The following is a 20,541-nucleotide window of genomic DNA, read 5'->3' on the forward strand; positions in this document are numbered from 1 at the left end:
TTTATATAATTTGTTGAGATCAGAGAGACATGACTGTTTATACCGCAAATGTTATATTCTGAAACAATTTTTCATAGTTAAATTGTTGCTATTTCATATTTATTATGAAATATTTCATGTTAATTTCATTCATCTTCATCACAGCATTAGAAAATATGCAGTAAATAGTAAGGATATGATGCTCTGAATACATGTGTTTAACGCACACACACCCACATACACACAAAGTCAAGTGAGAATGGGTAAATTTCTAGAAGTTCCATCCAACTCACACTGCCTACTAAATTTTGGATCTCTGAGCCAACTAATTACTTCAATGCATACTTCTGAAAGTGATGATCAACTAGTAGCAGATATCTTTGGGACATAAAACCCAAAAGAAAGAATACAGATGACAGCAGCCAGGAAACACCACCACCAAACCATCGTCACTGCTCTGTTTTCTTCCATTTCACCCTCAGCCCCAAATTCTTTCTTTTTAAGTCTCTCAAAGATCAGTTTTACCCCTGAACAATTTTTATAGCTCAAAACCACATTCCATTCATATAAATGAAGTCCTGATTCATGGATGAACAACATGGATGAACCCTGGAGACATCGTGTTGGATGAAATAAGCCAGACACAGAAGGACAAATATGGTATCATCTCACTGATATGAAATCATTAGAATAAGCACACTCATAGAGTTGTAATCTAGAATCTAGGTTACCAGGGGATGGAGTGGGGGTAGGGAATGGGAAGTTACGGTTTAAAATGTACAGCGTTCCTATTTGGAATGATGAAAATGCTTTGAGAATGGATGGTGGCAATGGTAGCACAGCATTGTGAATGTAATGAACAGCACTGAGATATACATCTGAATGTGGTTAAAAGTGAAAATGTTAGAGTATATATACGGTAATAGAATATTTTTTTAAAAAATCCATGATTTCATATTCATTTGTTAAATCCTACCTTCTCTTCATATCTCCACCATCACTTTTTTTTAGATTATACCATCTCAGTCTTCACTGTCTATCTTTCCTTCTGATTTCATTTGTGCCCCCAGCTCTCCTCCATCATTCTCACATTCAGCTTCATTCAGTGTTCTAACATTATTGTATTACAGTTAGGTAGTATTGTGCTATCTGTTTCTGAATTTTTACAATCAGTCCTGTTGCACAATCTGAATTTTTACAATCAGTCCTGTTGCACAATCTGTATACCTTCAGCTCCAATTACCCAGTATCTAACCTATTTCTATCTCCTGATGGTCTCTGTTACCAACTGAAATTCTCCAAGTTCATTCACTAATGTCAGTTCATATCAGTGAGACCATACAGTATTTGTCTTTTTGTTTCTGGCTAATCTCACTCAGCATAATGTCCTTAAGGTCCATACATGTTGTTACGTGCTTCATGACTTTATTCTGTCTTACAGTTGCATAATATTCCATCGTATGTATATACCACAGCTTGCTTAGCCACTCTTCTGTTGACGGACATTTTGGTTGATTCCATTTCTTCACAATTTTAAATAATGACGCTATAAACATTGGTGTGCAAATGTCCGTTTGTGTTCTGTGCCCTCAAGTCCTCTGAGTAGATACCTAGAAATGGTATTGCCGGATCATATGGCAATTCCATACTCAGCTTCCTGAGGAACCGCTACCCTGCCTTCCACAGCGGTTGTACCATTTGACATTCCCACCAACAGTGGATAAGTGTGCCTCTTTCGCCACATCCTCTCTAGCACTTGTTGTTTTCTGTTTTATTGATAATGGTCATTCTGGTGGGTGTGAGATGATATCTCATTGTGGTTTTGATTTGCATTTCCCTAATAGCCAGGGAAATTGAGCATCTTTTCATGTGCCTTTTTGCCATTTGTATTTCCTCTGCTGGGAAGTGTCTGTTCATGTGTCTTTTGCCTATTTTGTTATTGGGTTGTTTGTCTTTTTGTTGTTGAGTTGAACAATCTCTTTACATGTTCTGGATGCTATGTAGGTTGTCTTTTGCTTTCTTGACAAAGATCTTTGATGCTCAAAAGTGTTTAATTTTGAGGAGTTCTCATTTATTTATTTCTTCAATTCTCAGGCTTTGGGTGTAAGGTCTAGGAAACCGCCTCTTATTATAAGATTGATAAGATATTTCCCTGCATTTTCTTCTAAAAGTTTTATGGTTTTAGTTCCAATGCTTAGGTCTTTGATCCATTTTGAGTTAATTTTTGTATAGGGTGTGAGACATGGGTCCTCTTTCATTCTTTTGCATGTGGATATCCAGTTCTCTAAGTACCATTTATTGAAGAGACTGTTCTGTCCCAGGTGAGTTGGCTTGACTGCCTTATCAGAGATCAATTGTCCATAGATGAGAGGGCCTATATCTGAACACTCTATTTGATTCCATTAGTATATCTACATTTATGCCAGTACCATGCTGTTTTGACCACTGTAGCTTCATAATACGCCTTAAAGTCAGGTAGCGTGAGGCCTCCAACTTCATTTTTCTTTCTCAGGATAATTTTAGCTCTTCAGTGCACTCTGCCCCTCCAGGTAAATTCAGTTATTGTTTTTTCTATTTCTGAAAAATAAGTTTTTGGGATTTTAATTGGTATTACATTGAATCTGTAAATTAATTTAGGTAGAATTGACATCTTAACTATATTTAGTCTTCCAATCCATGAACACAGTATGCCATTCCATTTATTTAGGTCATAGGTGATTTCTTTTGACAGTTTCTTGTAGATTTCTTTGTATAGGTCTTTTGTATCTTTAGTTAAATTTATTCTTAAATATTTTATTCTTTTGGTTGCAATTGTAAATGGAATTTTTTCTTGAACTCCCCCTCAGATTGTTCATTTCTAGTGTATAGAAACATTACAGATTTTTGAGTGTTGATCTTGTAACCTGTCACTTTGCTGTACTCATTTATTAGCTCTAGTAGTTTTGCTGTGGATTTTTCAGGGTTTTCAACATATAGACATATAGTATCATATCATCTGCAAACAGTTTTACTTCTTCCTTTCCTATTTTGATGGCTTGTGTTTCTTTTTCCTTCTCTAATTGCTCTGGATAGAACTTCCAACACAATGTTGAATAACAATGGTGATAGTGGACATCCTTGTCTTGTTCCTGATCTTAGGGGGAAAATTTTCAGCTTTTCCCTGTTGATGATGATGTTGGCTGTGGGTTTTTTATATATTCTCTTTATTATGTTCAGGAAGTTTCCTTCTATCCCTATACTTTGAAGTGTTTTCAACAAGAAAGGATGTTGAATTTTGTCAAATGCCTTTTCAACATCAATCAAGACGGTACGTGGTTTTTCTGCTTTGATTTGTTGATATGGTACATTACATAAATTGAATTTCTTATGTTGAACCATTCTTGTATCCCTGGGATGAATCCTATTTGGTCATGGTATATAATTTTTTAATGTGCTGCTGGGTTCAATTTGCTAGAATTTGTTGAGGATTTTTGCATCTATATTCATTAGAGAGATTGGTCTGTAGTTTTCTCTTCTTGTAATAGCTTTGTCTGGCTTTGGTATGAGGGTGATGTTGGCTTCATGGAATGAGTTAGGTAGCTTTCCCTCCTCTTCAATTTTTTTGAAGACTTTGGGCAGGATTGGTACTAATTCTTTCTGGAATGTTTGGTAGAATTCACATGTGAAGCCATCTGGTCCTGGACTTTTCTTTTTGGGGAGCTTCTTAATGACCGATTCAATTTCTTTACTTGTGATAGGTTTATTGAGGCCATCTATTTCTTCTCTAGTCAATGTTGGTTGTTCATGCCTTTCTAGGAAGTTATCCATTTTACCTACATTGTTGACTTTATTAGCATAGAGCTGTTCATAGTAACCTCTCATTACTTCCTTTATTTCTGTGGGGTCAGTGGTTATGTCTTCTCTTCTATTTCTGATTTTATTTATTTGCATCCTCTCCTTTCTTCTTTTTGTCAACCTCGCTAAGGGTCCATCAATCTTTCCGATTTTCTCATAGAACCAACTTCTGGTTTTGTTGATTTTCTCAGTTGTTTTCATGTTCTCAATTTCATTTATTTCTGCTCTGATCTTCATTATTTTTTTCCTTTTCCTTGTTTTGGGGTTAACTTGCCATTCTTTCTCCAGTTCTTCTAGGTGGACAGTAAATGCCTCGATTTTTGCTCTTTCTTCTTTTTTGATATAGGCATTTAGGGCAATAAATTTCCCTCTTAGCACTGCCTTTGCTGCATCCCATAAATTTTGATATGTTGTGTTTTTATTTTCATTTGCCTCAAGATATTTACTGATTTCTCTTGTAATTTCTTCCTTGGTCCAATGGTTGTTTAAGAGTGTGTTGCTGAGCCTCCACATATTTGTGAATTTTCTGGCACTCTGCCTATTATTGATTTCCAGCTTCATTCCTTTATGATCTGAGAAAGTGTTTTGTATGATTTCAATCTTTTTAAATTTATTGAGACCTGCTTTGTGACCCAGCATATGGTCTATCATTGAGAATGATCCATGAGCACTTGAGAAAAAGGTATATCCTGCTGTTGCGGGGTGTAATGTTTTATAAATGTCTGTTAAGTGTAACTCATTTATTGTATTATTGAAATTCTGTTTCTTTATTGGTCCTCTGTCTAGATATTCTGTCCATTGGTGGGAGTGGGGAATTAAAGTCTCCAACTATTTTGGTAGATGTGTCTATTTTTCTTTTCAGTGTTTGCCTCATGTATTTTGGAGCATTCTGGCTCGGTGCATAAATATTTATGACTGTTATGTCTTCTTGTTGAATTGTTCCTTTTATTAATACACAGTGTCCTTCTTTGTCTCTTTTAACTGTTTTACATTTGAAGTCTAATTTGTTGGATATTAGTATAGTTATTCCTGCTCTTTTCTGATTGTAATTTGCATGGAATATCTTTCCCCAACCTTTCACTTTCAACCTATGTTTATCCTTGGGTCTAAGATGCGTTTCCTGTAGATAGCATATAGATGGGTCCTGTTTTTTAATCCATTCTGCCAGTCTATGTCTTTTGACTGGGGAGTTCAATCCATTAACATTTAGTGTTATTACTGTACGGGCAGTACTTTCTTCTACCATTTTGCCTTTTCAATTTTATATGTCATATCTAGTTTTTCTTCTTTTTACCTTTACTGATAGTCTTCATTTCTACACTCTTCTCCACACCTCTCTCTCCTGTTTTTTCTTATCTGTCTCTAGTGCTCCCTTTAGTATTTCGTGCAGAGCTGGTCTCTTGGTCACAAATTGTCTCAGTGAATTTTTGTCTGCAAATGTTTTAATTTCCCCCTCATTTTTGAAGGACAGTTTTGTAGGATACAGAATTCTTGGTTGGCAGTTTTGCTGTTTTAGTATCTTAAATATCATCCCACTGTCTTCTCACCTCCATTGTTTCTGCTGAGAAATCTACACATAATCTTATTGGGCTTCCCTTGTATGTGATGGACTGTTTTTCTCTTGCTGCTTTCAAGAGCCTCTCTTTCTCTTTGACATCTGACTTTCTGATTAGTAAGTGTCTTGGAGTATGTCTATTTGGATCTATTCTATTTGGGGTACACTGCACTTCTTGAATCTGTAATTTTAAGTCTTTCATAAGAGTTGGAAAATTTTCAGTGATAATTTCCTCCCTTAGTTTTTCTCCTCCTTTCCCCTTCTCTTCTCCTTCTGGGACACCTACAACATGTATATTCATGCACTTCATATTATCACTCAATTCCCTGAGTCCCTGCTCATATTTTTTCATTCTTTTCCTTATATTTTCTTTTGCTTGTCAGATTTCAGAATACCCACCCTCCAGTTCACTAATCCTATCTTCTGCCTCTTAAAATCTGACATTGTAGGTTTCCATTGTTTTTTTCATCTTCTTCTACAGTGCCTTTCATTCCCATAGTTCTGTGATTTGCTTTTTCAGACTTTTGATTTCTTCTTTTTGTTCATTCCTTGCCTTCTTTATATCCTCCCTCAATTCATTGATTTGATTTTTGATGAGGTTTTCCACATGTCTTCGAGCATTCTGAATTAATTGTTTCAACTCCTGTATCTCATCTGAGTTGTTGGTTTGTTCCTTTGGGCCATATCTTCAATTTTCCTTGTATGATTTGTTATTTTTTTGCTGGCATCTAGGTATTTAATTACTTTAATTAGTTTATTCTGGAGATGGTTTTCACTTTTTTTTTTTTACCTAGGATTTTCTTGCTGGATGACTTTGTTGTCTATCTGGTCTTTGACATTCAGTTCAGCTTACACTAGTAAGCTTCATTTCTACACTCTTCTCCACACCTCTAGCTTAGGTTTTGTTTAATAGATAAAAATTTTTCAGTTCTTGTTTTTTTGTTTCTTGCCCTGTCTGTATGGTGCCTTTCCCCCAACCCTTAGGAGGGTCTACTTAGGTATTATACACCCCAGACAGATTTTCTCAGACCAAACTGGTCTCCTCTCAGGAGGAAAGAGTCACCTGAATCAGTTTTCCCTGAGGGTGAGACCCGGCAGATTAAAAGGCTTTCCTATGAGGTCTCCTGGACTTTGTGTTTTTCCTATCCAGCCCAGTATGTGGTGCTTTTCTGCCTGCAGGTCCCACCAGCATAAGGTGAGCCCATTTCTCAGGTTTGTCAATCAAGAGCTTAAGTTGGTATGTTGTTCTGTGTATCTCCAGGTCCTACGTGCCCCCTCCTTTCCTGCAGGACTCAGACCTTTTTCAGATCCAAGAAAAACCTCTGCTTTTTCTTTTTCTGTCAGCCCTGCCTCCTCTGTGCCAGGGCAAAAACCAGCAACCTCCACTTTTACTGGAGATTCAGCTGAACTGGGGGCCTAGTTTTAGTAGTCAGAATTTGTTAATTAATTCCACATTTGGAGTTTTGTTGCACTCAGCCCCTGCTGCTAGTAAAATCCCTTTCCTTTACCCTCTGGGAAGCAGCCTATGGGGGAGGGGCCCCGGCCACCACTGCTGGGGAACTCACAGTTCTGAGGGGGGCTTGCAGCCGGTCCTGTTGGTCCAGACTGGGCTACTCTGTGTGTCCGCTCACTGACGTGGCCCCAGCAGTTGTTCTGTACTGTTTATCACTGTTTACTAGCTGCTCTGGAGGATGAACTAAATCCCACACCTCGCTAAGCTGCCATCTTGCCTTCAATCCTCCACCATCACGTTTTATCTTTTCATCATTAACAGATTTCCATTCATTAACAAATGAATATGAATGATGAATCATTAAATTGATATCTCTTTTAGTCTCCAATATATTAGAGCAGCTAGAAGTAAAAACCTGAAATTGTAGAACTGTAACCCATGTCAAACTCTGAAATGTGTTCTACAATTAATTGTGGTGCTGTGCTTTGAAATTTTTAGCTTTTTTGTATATACGTTATTTTTCACAAAAAGAAGGAGAAAGTCGATTGTGATGATAAAAAAATATTTAAGTCCTCTAGCCTCCTATATTCTGGAGCAGCTAGAAGGAAAAATATGAGAAGGCTGTATGATGGCCCATGACAAACTCTGGGATCTGTCCTGTAAATACTTGTTGAAGAGTGCTTTGAAAACTATTACTTTTTTATTTCTATGCTTTGTATATATGTTATACTATACAACAAAAAAGTTAAAAATGAAAAAAAAAACAACACATAGCTAATCTCTATATAGAAGCTTCTAGTTTATAGCAGGTCTTCTCAAACTTTGATGTGCATATGAATCACCTGGAGATTTTGTTAAACTGTAGATTTGATCCAGGATATCTGGGTTAGGGATGAGATGCTAATGCTACTGATTCACGGACCACACTTAGAGTAATGAGGGTTTACGGCAATTTACAAACATGAAATTTTCTAATAATAGATTCCTAACAGGCTTCAGTCATGAGTGTGGGTGATCATTTGTGTATCCTACTTGTTATAGGGTCAAAATAGCCTGTTTCCTTTAATATGCCACAGGTGATATAATTGAATGGAGCAGATTTAGATGGTAGAAACTAGGGTATAAACAAGATTTTCCTGTGTGTTTGACATGCCAACAGATATTACTTGATAAATAGGTAGTCACATAAAATCACTCAACTTTTGGGTTAAATAAAATTAATCCAAGTCCTTTAAAAAAAAAGATTCATGGAACTACATTATAGAAACAGTGGACCCTTAAGTTAAATTATGGGCTACAGTTAATAGTACAATTATAATTGTGCTTTCAACAATTGTAAGAAATGTTCCACACCAATGTAAAGCACTAATACTAGGTGGTTATATGAGAATCCTGTATTTTATGCCTGACTGTTCTATAAACCCATAAGTTCTCTAATACAGGGAAAGAAAACACATTCCACTGAAAATCAGGTGGCAGCATTTGTAAATCTCAGCCCCAGGAAGACAACCAAAAGTCTCAATATATTATTGGTGGAAAGATTCTTCAATCTATAAACATTGAAAACAAAAACTTTCTCCCAATAAAAACTGAATAAGATAGAAAGTATTCAACTGAAGTTGAAAGCTATTCATAATCACTAATTTTAACATGCATGAAAACAGCTGATTACTTAATAAAGAGTGCTAAGAATAAGTGTACCCCCCTTTTAGTTTGTCCATGGTGAAAGTCATCAATGTCGATCTAAGTATGCTTTTGTTATTTAGCAATGTGTTAAACGAGTCTAGTGGGATAAATGTAAGTGCTATACACAGCATGAGAGATAACAATTACTTACCCTGCAGGCTGGCTCTCAAATTCTTCTGACCACAGCTCTTGAATATCTTCAGTAGAAAGATCTACATCCCGGGTGGTGGCAAAATTGAACTCACTGCCTTCATTTCCATGGAAATAAATGGAGTTCCCATCTGACTGACAGCTATGCTGCAGATAAAAAGAGAACATGGGGGTGACTGCTGAATTGGTTTTGCAGCCATATCTGTCTTACTCATGTATAATTAGAGTTTTTAGAAAAGTCATTATTTCCTTCCCTCTACAATGGACTCTCAAATCAAAAGAGCTAGTTACCGCCTTCTTTGCCTTGTTTAATTCAATTACAATTTCTTTCTAACTTATTAAGTTATCACAAAAAAGAAGCCAAGAGGGCATTTGAGCTTTGCCTTCTCAGCCTCCGGTATGAAACAAGAATATTTTAATTGGAACAATTTCTATCTTTACCACAGCTCTTGTTATGGGAATTAAATGTGATAATGAGGTGTCATATATTTTCAATAATAAGGTTATGGGCTAAATCACACTGACCTTTTCAATATTCCATATATTTCTGGCCTGCCATTCAAGCCCTTCATAATTTGTCTGTAAATGGGATGTGTGTAGACTAGCCAGCTAATCAAAACATGGAATACAGAAAAGGTCAGAGTAATCCTGCAGATGATCGTATATTTTTGACCAGCTTTTGAGGAAAAGTTTCTGACCAGAACTGAGAATTACATGATGTCTCCAATGAAGAGCTGGGAAATCACATATTTTGTTATTTTCCAAATGAACACTATGCTTGAGAAGAATAAAGAAAATAATTTCTTGTGATATGTTTTTAGCCTATATTTTTTCAGCATAAAATATCTGAATCTCAGGTAAGTGGCAATTAACACTTCAGATCTTAATGGCAAGATCAAACTATTGAGCTGAGTAAACTTAGTATTAACTTCTAAGAAATATTATAAATTTGCATTAATCATTTTGGTAACAAGTAATATAGAGAGAAATGCTAATATATGAAAGATCACATATTCTTTTCAGTTTTATATACACTTAAAATGAAACAGACATAAAGAAAAACAACCAAACAGAAAATATCAGTTAGGCCTTCAGACTGGGTTCTGTAGGGCAGGATCATGCCCATTTTGTTTCCTACGGTTTTCCAGGTCTTAATACAGTGCTTGATATATAGTAGGTATTTTTAAAAAATGGTTGAATAAATGAATGAATGAATGGTATGGTTACCTCTTTTGAGGTAATTTATCTTAAATTATTGTTTATTATTAGGACTTTTATTGTGTTGCAAAGCATTCTGAAAGGTTTGGGAGTAAAGGGGTTTGTAATAAAGTAAAATAATAACATTTGCTTTCAAAAAATTCCAGTCTAGGGCGATGCAGTGGTGACTCAGTGTCAGTATTCTTGCCCGCCATGCCAGAGATCTGGGTTCGATTCCTGGAGCCTGCCCAATGCCAAAAAAAATCCCAGTCTAGCTGAGATACACTAAAGATACTTTCCTATAGAAGGCAGCATCTGGTAAGGAACAATGAATGGGGTTGGGGCTGGAATGTCACTGTATCCAAGACTGGATGATCAGGCTTCTTGGATGAGCAAGTGTTAAACTGGGATTTCAAGGATGGATAGAAATTGAAGTTGGATGAAAAATGTGAGTGAATTACAAAGGTGATGAAGAGTTCCTGTATAGGATGAGATGTCATGATTTTGAGAATTAGACATGGTTGTCTGAGGGACCCGGCTTTACACTGCTGGTAATGGGGTCCTAGAATAGGGAAACGATGTGGGTAAAGAAATATTTTAAGACAGCTAAACTGGTTGTGGCTGGTAAAATCAAATGGGGAGCAAGCAGACTTTCTAGTATACTGAAAGAGTAAATGAAGCTTTCAGAGAGAAGTCCAAGAGAGTAGGAGTATATGATCTTGCATGAGCCATTTCACAACACTAAGACACAAGGTGCATCCAGTGGGTTCTATCATGATTTTAGATAATACTGAAAAAAATGTGGAATACATCAAGTGTCTGGGAATCTTCTTCGCACTACAATAAATACAGCTTATTCATGGATGCTAAATTGAACTCATGATTATTTGATCCTTAACCTATACATGTTGGTCAAAAGCTAGGATTCAGTTTATTTAACCATAAATAGAAACAATCAAATGATGACTAACTTGAGGTTCCACTACTATTATGCATCCTGTAACAATAAATCCACTGAGTACTAAATAAAAGTCTTCAGATTCATCTTGACATCCTGGAATCCTGATCAGCTGTGGCCTATGCTAACCTGAAATTAATATAAGGATTCTGAAATCAGCATAAATGACACAGCAAGACACTGAATAAGGAAAAGGCATACATGAAATATCTATACATATTAAAAAGTATTTATATGTGTAATAAGAGTGAATCACCTAACATGAAAGGGCTGACTGACTTCCTTTTCTCTCTATGAAGTCGATTAACAAGCCCTGTATTTAGGAGTCTTGTGTAGGATAGGAGGCAAGTTTAGGGTTCTCATTCTGAGGATCCCTAAAATAATTACAACTTAAGTTAGGGTTTCATGTTAATTCTATTCTAGGATTAGTCACAGTGGGCCCAATATCTTGGAATTGGCCTACATACTCTTCAAACTAAAAATTTTTGCCTGAATGCATTATCATTGAAATATAGTCCTTGGGATTCTACTTGTTTTCTGTCTGTGTCTCTGCCTCTGGGCAGAAGAGTATGTACTTTTTTGAAAAAATAATCTGCTGTATTCCAGACTCTTAGCAGTAGGGGATAAAGAAATAGGGGAGTATTCAAATTATTATTATTTTTTACTGTTTCTCATCAGAATAGTTATTAAAATTCTTCAGACCAAAAATCCCATAATACAATCTGGTAAAAATGACTTCAAACAATCATTTTCAGGTCAGACAGAATCATCAATTAGAACTTTCAAAACTTTTCAAAGTTTGGCAATTACCAAACATTCTCCTAAGAAAGGAAAACGTGATAATGCAAGAAGATATGAGATGCCACATTTCATACAGATGGACCTGCACTGCATAACATCAATCTATTACGTTAAAAACCCAAACAAAATGTGCACTGAAAGTATGAGAATTTCAGGAAATTTTATCTCAATGACTTTATTTTGTATGCTGTATGGCAGGGTCACATTTTATTATTTTTCCACGTGAGTATCCTGTTACGGCAGCACCATTTGTTGAATTTCTGTTTGCTAGTTTTTTATTTGTTTTGCTTGTTTGTTTTTTGGGAAGTGCATGGAGATCTCAATGATTTTAATGCATGTTTTTGTTCAACCTCTATTCAAACATATTTGTTTGCAATAAGAATTTAAATCTAAACAACTTCAAAGTAATGAAATGTCTAAATTTGGGGGACACGTAAGCTATTAATTTGACAAAAAAGAATACTTCTAAATTTACAACCATTTTATTTTTCATTTTATTTAGAATTATTTTATTTTAAGCACAGTGAAAAATCTATCAGGTTTTCAGGAGCAAATGGCTATAAATCATGTGGCTTTCTGAGTCACAAGCCTTTGATTGACTAATAGGGAATATATATCAAGTAACTAAGCATTTATTTTGGAGAAAATAAACATAGATTCTGTAGATGGCTCTAATTTTTTCTATTTCTGGCCCCTCTAATATATACTGATTATGATATTAATTATAATTATTTTTACTTTGTTTCATTATATTAACATTGACCACTGACATACACGTTATACCTTTAAATACAAGTATTTATTCATTTCTATTTGTCTTTATTTGTTTCTGTTTGCCAATCAAAAATATTTTCCTATGTTGCTGATAAATGGATTTCCTTAACTTGACAGGCAGAACACAGTGTAATTAAGTGACAAGAATTTGCCATTCAGAAAAGCAACAACAGGAAACACCAGTGCAAATTCCTCAATATAACAAGTCCTTGGCCATAATTCAAGCTAGCATACTTCTAAGGTTGCTCCCTAAACTCTGCTGAAAATGTGAATGGCTTCATCTCTACTTGCAAAAGTATTCGCAATTGCCTCAACAATCATTTAATTAGGTTTTCATCAAAGATGAACACTGATGCACCTCTTAATATTAACTCCCTGGGGTCAATGGCCCTGATGATTCTTTTAGGCATCTGTAGCTCTACGATTTATTTTTTGACAATATATTTTTTGTTGGAATGAGTATACTGGGTATTTGGGCAATGCCAGCTTGCAGAGTGCTGGTGGCAGATGGAATGAAATCTGCCCGGTATGCCTTCTCCTTCACACGAGCAGAGAGCCATCTATTTCTTCCATTAAGGAGTTGTCACTCAGCCCACCCAGCTGGAAGACCATTTTTGATAGCCAAGCTGGCTGGTGGCAGACAATTCAGATACAAAGTGCACTTTAAAAGGAAGCTAAAACATCATTTGTAGGAAAATTGAAAATGCAAGGCTTCCACCACAGCCAATTTTTTAATGACTGTAATATTTTAAGTGATTATTTTTGCCACTTCAGATTGCTCCTTAGAGAGGAGACATTTTTTAATTAAAATCTAGGCAATGCAAACAGATGAGATATGAGGAGTGGAGGAAAGAGAAATAAGATGAATAAAATTAATTAAAATGGCATTGTTAGCAGAGCCATAAATTAGCCACTGTCTGGCTAAAAATAAAATGCATTGGTGTAGGAATTTCTGGATTAAAGTGAGATGTGTGGTTGAGTGATAGAAAATTGATTTATAGTTTACATACTCTTTTGTTTCTTAAGACTTTTACTATGTTATAGCACTTACATAGAAGTACTTTTCCTACATCCTGTCATGAGGCAAAATGAATTTCTGTCATTTCACACACATTCAATTTCTAGGTAATTTAATGCCAGTTAAAAAACTGAAAACTTGGCTATGAATGTAGTCCAGGTGCAGGAGGCTGAAGTGCATTTTCTCTAGTCAACACAATAGATTCAACCATGGTGAGTGAATTTTAGGGAATTTAAAGAGTGTTTTTGCTCATTATTTTCTGGATTCAGCCAGCATTCACATCTGATCCACTTTGTAATAAGATTAATAAAGATTCAGTTTATGGTATATTTTGTGACAAGTGTATAATTACCTGGCAATAGTTATGACAACTCCAAAATGGCAATAGTGACAGATTTGAATTGGAATCATGAAAGGAAGAATAACAAGGTAAAATTCCATAGGGCGGTTGTTAATCTTGTCTGTGGGGATCAACTGGACTTTCACAGTGTCTGAGATTTTCAGACTTGCCTCCTCAAATTAAGGCCAGGGATGCCAGGCATAATATGGAAGGTTGTGAGATACTTTGAAAAGAATGGACCAGGCTTAATGGCAAAACACACTTAGGTTCGAAGTGCAAAGCTTTTTGATCTTGGGGTAGTCATATGGCTTCTCCGAGCCTGTTTTTCCATCTGTGAAATGGGGGTAATTATGAGGATTAGCTGAGATTCTACAGGTGACATGCCTAGCCTAAAGATCTGTGAATCTTAGAAATCAGTAAATGCTGATTGCCTCCCTTACGTTTTTCTTTTTTTTTTGCATTCATTTAACAAACTTTACTATAATGAGTGCCTTTATGAAAGTTATTATGCTGGGACCGTGTTAAGTACAAAGGTATGGAAAATGTTACTATGCTTTTAACGTTCAAACACATAAATTAAATTTCAGTTACTGAACACTGCTTAAAATAATTCAATTAGTGATTAAATGTGTCAGCTTCAGACTAAAAAAAAAACCAACAACAACATGCATCAGGCAGGGAGACTCTAGGGATTTGTGCATAGAGCTATTTTCTGTAGATTTTATCATGATTATTTGTTTTTCTATTATAGGTAACTTGTCATGGTGATCTGGCTCACTTCCACGTTTCACTAATGTTATTCCATATTAATTACTGAATAAATAGGCCACATTGGGTAAAAATTTTGAAAGGCATACTACGTATGTTTAACCCTTCATCCCCAAAGTACTCTACTAGTTTAACAAATTATATTCTGGCTCATCCTACAAATCAGGTACTACCTCTTGGATGAAGCATGGCAATAAGAGCAAAACTATCCAAAGTGAAGAACATCCCAAACAAAGAGAATTTAGGGAGAACAGCATGCAATTAACCAAGCTGGAGTCTGGCCAGAAAATCATAGTTAACATTCCAAATCTTAATGGGGAGAGACATGAGAATATAGTAGCCACAAGTCATACTGAGCTCAGGTTTATCTTCAGTAGAAAGCCAAAACCCAAATCCCTCTAAGTTACACACTAAATAGTTTTCAGTAAAATGAGCTGCAAAGTACATTTCTTTAGAGCAAATCTGATTTCCTCCTGTTTGTCCTTTACATTCTGAAAAAAATAAAATCATTCAATAGGTTGGTGAAAACTTTTTCTGGGGTGTCCAATGGAATAATATTGTATGGAAGACAAACTGGGCATGGTAGTAGACAGGCACGGCTCTGCCAAGGAGTAATATGCCCCAAAAGCAAATTTAAAAATGAATTGTTCGAGTGTGCTCATCCATTTCACCATTTGTCTCAGATTTTTCCATGACTCTCAACTTGTGCTAATTTTTCAAATTAATTTACATTTTTTCATAAGTTGACTATAATGACCTTTATTTTACATTAACAATTCAGCAATTTGTGATGACAACTTTGGACAGACGGCAAAAGAAGTCCAGAATGAAAACTCTAATCCTTACTCAGGACTGGTAACTTCTCTAGTGCCCACTGAGACATGAATTTGGAAAATGTATAATGTACAAGAAAATTAATAGACTCTCCTGTTCTGACTTAATTCTTCTCCTAATGGGTTGTTGATTTACCTAATGGCTGTTCTCTTCATTAAGGCTTTCTGGTGTTTGTTAAGCTCAGAAAATTGCTATTATTATTGTGTATTTATAAAACAGTAAATGTGGTAAAGAGGATGTGGTCTAACCGGAACTAGCAGTAGGCAGAAAATTAAGGCATGACACTTCTAAATTCTGTATACTTAGCTACCTCCAACCGTTGGCAAAATTTTGCAAAACTTAATAAACGACCTTTTTAAGGGAAGTTTTCAAATATATGTAATCAAATTGCAGCCTATTGCAAAGGACAGACCTTCTCAATAGAATTTGTGATAGCGCTGATTTATTCCTCAGCACAAGTTACCATCAATGTGTACAAGGAGTCATGTGGAATTCTTTGCAATCCACACAATGAACTAGGGTAATAAATAGGAAAAGATTAGCAGCTGCAGGCACAGCAATCAAAGTGGGAAGATTTCTTAAAAATAAAAAATACACAGAACAGCACCCATCACACAGTAATCTGCATTTAATCTGTGGGTCGATTCCAGAGTTGACAGAAGCCAGTGATTTATGCCTTTGCAAGCTGAGGGTATCCAGGCTAGCTGAGCAGATATAAACATTTATTAACTGTGAGGAAGAAAAGGGCTTGCTCTCTCTTTCTCTTTCACTCACACACACAAACATTCACCCATAGATATTAAGGAATCATGAGCGATTAACATTTTCAAAATAAAAAATATGGCCACCATGAAAGATGGGAGCAACAAACAAACATAATGAAGCAGCTGCTTGACAGATATTCACTTCCATGGCATATGACCCATTCAGAAATTCTGCTTCACAGGTTACTATTAAAGGATGAGGAAAACAGGAATAGAAAGAAAAGAAGACCCTGTTCACGGCTCCTGTTAAGTAATTTGTCCCTGGGTTCTCATCTGAGTGTTTCACTGAACTTTGTGGCTCTTCTCTTTGGTAGTGAATTATAGCAAGCAGGCAGGTAGCTGCAGCAGCACCAGGTTGAGCCTCTTGAAACTTACATTTAATGCATTTCTTTGAACTTGAAATTAAGATTTTTTTTTCAGATTCTAAGATGTGTGACTGAAGAGTTGGAAAGGAATAACTCTGAAGGTCTTATGCTGATATTTCAAGAGTAAGGAAAACTGAGCATGGACAGCTAAGGTCAAAGTTATCTATTATCAAAAGTAAAACTTGGATGATAGGATCTTCCTCATAGAGTCTGCACTTAAAAAGCACTCATTAAATGTTACCATTGCTACTACTACCACTAGGATGATGATGATGATGATGAAGATTTATCATAACGACTTTTACCACTACTATTACTGTTTATTATTATTGCAGTAGCATTCCTGGATTTGAGAATTCTACCCAAAGTGAATGTTGAATTTTGATACTATATGTCTTAAAGGGAGGGAGCCCCCCCAAACCTGTTTTATATCCCTTAAATCTTGAAGGCAAATGAAGACCATTTCACAGAGTTGGTACACCAGGACTTGTCCTGAAATTAATTATTCCTCCACTTCAACTGGGCTCAATGTGCCTATCACTTTCAATGTGACAAGGTAAGGAGAAAGGCACCAACCCTCATAGACTCCTGGTAGAGACAGAGGCACTGCTGGGGGATGGTAGCTGTGGGAACAATAGTTATTCTAGTAACTGCAGTTGATGAGGTGACAGAGTATACACCATATCTTTACAACAGGAACAACAGATGCAACAGAAATAGTATCCCAAAGTAAAAATGATATAATAGTCTGTAAAACAAGTCCAAGTTGTTGTAACCAATGATTTAATATAAGTGGGTTTCAGGCCAGGCCCCTTTTCTGTCTGAAACTGCAGCTCTGCTAATTTGGGAGATTGCTAATGAGGGTGGTGCTCTGGGGAGCTTTTTGGCTTGCAGAACTATATTTATAGTCAGTTAAAGCCCCACCTACTTGGTAATGAACAAAGGGCTGCTTAGGGATTTGTGGGAAATAAAAAATTATGATGGTAATTAGAAGCACGATAGGAAACCTGGTGCCTCCTCTTCCACATGTGCAAGTTCTCTGGAAGAACACTGGAAAATGAACCAGGTAAGGCCATGGGCTTATAATCAGAATGTGCGAGAGATAAACTGGCTGTATAGGAAGAACGTATTAAGAATCTCTTACAATCCTCCTCAGTTTACCAGCCCCAAATCAAAAAGCACAACAAATACATGGCTGAATACTACATTAAAAGCAATTTTGCTATACATCTATTTCATATTAATTACTAAAGAGCTAACAGATGGTAATGACCTTCCACCAACCCAGGGTAGATTTAAACTGGCAACCTATAATTGCAATTCTCCAGATCACATAAACTCCTCAAGCTATGTACTCTATTTGGTCTTATATCATCCTGCCCTTCCTGAAAAAAACAAGGCCTGGATGAAACTGATGCAATTTTCCCAAAGAAACAGAAAGAAATCTAAGGAAGACAAGGAGAAATATGTCCTGTGAATGCTAAATCTTCCCTATTCGGCTAGCCACCCTCAAACATTATTTTTAAGATCATCAGCTGTATGCCTTACATACTCACTTCTCTGTATTGCCTTATTTTATCAACAGTAGCACTTAAATCTTTTGTCATGAATAATTAAAACTACTACTAGAACTTCAATTACATGAATGGCAATGAAACTTAACTCTAATGAAAACCATTTCTTATTTTGATTGTCAAGGGTTACACAAATGGGCAATCCTTGTGTCCAACCCAATTGATTAAAATTATTTGATTTTATATTACTTTAATGACAGATAAGCATGACATAATGTGTGAATTCCATATTTTTCCCATCTATTTTTTCCCTCTACTTATAATTGTGAGGTGTCATTTCAATTCTGTCTTCTCTTTCCCGCAAATTAAATTTTTATATTTTCCCAGTTTTTCAGTGAACATTAGGTAATGTTAATTACTGGGGATTCAAAAATGGTTAAGATAGTTTCTGAGCATAACATTCTAACTAAGGAGAGAGAAACGTAAATAATTATAATGCAACGTTACAATGTTATCACAGGGGTATATGTCCAGTAGAACAGAATGTTAAAATTGCATCATTTTAGCCTTGGATTTAGTTGAGACACTAAGAAAAGAAGTGGAAATTATTCCACATTTCCAAAATGAGAAAACGGATCAACTATAATGACCTCAAAAAAGGTGCTAAAAATGATTTAGTCACTCCTCATGCCGGGGGTTTGGAACTTGAGGCTGAAGTGGCCAGTAAGCTGGAGAGCAGAGAGATGATTTCTTTAGGAAGAATGGCTGGAATCCTAATAGCCCCACCCATGCCCATATGTGAGGAAGAGGGAACCTTTTGCTCACCTCAAGCCCAATGTGCAGGACTTCTTGTCACCACTCATAGGACACACTGCGGTTCTGGGGTTTAGGGCTTGGACCTGTGGCTTGAGGGGCTTGGCAGAGGACGAGTTAACAAGAGCGTGTGCACTTAGAAAGTAATTACTCCTCTCTTGATGATGGATCAAAGGTGAGTGCTTACCACAGACTAGGTATGGGCCATGCACATAAAAGTCTATATTGGCTCAGATCCTGCCCAAAAGCTGCCTGGAATGGTAAGGAGCCCTCAGCAGAAAGAGGTTCTAGTCATTAGCCAGAGGTCCAGCAGCTAAGATAAGAAGCTACATGACCTGCTAGAGAAATGCATTGGGGAACTGCAGGTGAGAGATCCCTCCTTGCAGGTGAAAGCTTTGGCAGGAACTGGCGAAGAGTCCAAAGACCCCACTAGTAGTATCAAGAGAGAGTCAGCTTTGGTTATTTTCTAACTCAGGGATCAATAATGCCAGCGCACGAAAATACCATGTTTTTTTTGCCTCTTCTCATTCTCCTAGATTGGCCCTGGAGGGATCAGGGTCAAAAACTAGTGTGTGAGGGGAGCAATGAGGAAGAAACTATAGCTGACCCAAACTAGAGGAGGGCAGAAGTGATGGATGAAGCTTGGAGTTTGGATTATTGCACTGAACTGTTCATATTTTTTTTCTGGAACTGAGACTGTTTGGGAGACTAAAGTGATTGGATGACTTTTTTGTTTGATTGGCAAAGTCTTGGGATCTGTCCTAGTTTTCATGCAAAAAGGTCAGGGGTAAGAAAGCTGTCAGACAGCTTAATTGAACATCATGAGTACATGGAACCTTGAGTAGGGCATGAGATTCTGTAGGTTTGTCCAGAGTGATGCCTCGATAAATCCCAGAAGGATTTGAACAGTGAATAGAAAAGTATTTGCAAAGTCCTGTTGGGGGAATGGTGAGAAAGGCAGAAAATTCAGCTTCCCCAAGCAGAGAATTCTTGATATTCTCACAAGCAGTGTGGACAACCAAAGCAATAGGCTGAGCCTCCAATCTTGGGTTTGTTCATATGACACTTGACCCTGCCAAGGATAGGCTAACCCTACTTAAAGTTAGGTCTAAGAATCACCCCCAAGGGAACTTCTTTTGTTGCTCAGATATGGTCTCTCTCTCAGACAAGATGACAGGCAAGCACACTGCCCTCCCCCTCTCTACGTGGGACATGACTCCCAGGGGTATGGACCTTCCTGGCAAGGTGGGACAGAAATCCTAGAATGAACTGGGGCTCACCACCAAGGAATTAAGAAAGCCTTCTCAACTGAAAGGGGGAAGAGAAAAATGAGGCAAAATAAAGTGTCAATGGCTGAGAGATTCCAAACGGAATCAAGAGATTATCCTGGAGATTATTCTTATGCATTAAATAGATATCATCTTGTTAGTCAAGACGTTAATGGAGAGGCTGGAGGAAACTGCCTGAAAATGTAGAGCTGTGTGTCAGTAGCCATGTTTCTTGGAGATGATTGTATAATGATACAGCTTTTGCAATATGACTGTGTGATTGTGAAAACCTTGTGTCTGATGCTCCTTTTATCTACCTTATCAACAGATGAGTAAAACATATGGAATAAAAATAAATAATAGGGGGAACAAATGTTAAATAAATTTAGGCCAAAATGCTAGTGATCAATGAAAGGGAGGGTAAGGGGCATGGTATGTATGAATTTTTTTTTTCTGTTTTCTTTTTATTT

At 36.6% G+C, this 20,541-nt stretch overlaps 1 protein-coding gene across 11 annotated transcripts in view; it reads right to left on the bottom strand.

Moving 5' to 3' along the window:
• RELN (reelin) overlaps positions 1–20,541 on the bottom strand; it is a 530,878-nt gene that overhangs the window by 207,418 nt on the left and 302,919 nt on the right. For all 11 annotated transcript variants that reach the window (XM_077158967.1, XM_077158900.1, XM_077159048.1 and 8 more), the window contains one exon: positions 8,659–8,804. In XM_077158967.1, the coding sequence (XP_077015082.1) occupies positions 8,659–8,804 (146 nt within the window). The remainder of the gene's footprint in view (positions 1–8,658; positions 8,805–20,541) is intronic.

Source organism: Tamandua tetradactyla, chromosome 1 (genome assembly GCF_023851605.1).
Source record: "Tamandua tetradactyla isolate mTamTet1 chromosome 1, mTamTet1.pri, whole genome shotgun sequence".
Classification (NCBI taxonomy): Eukaryota; Metazoa; Chordata; class Mammalia; order Pilosa; family Myrmecophagidae; genus Tamandua; species Tamandua tetradactyla.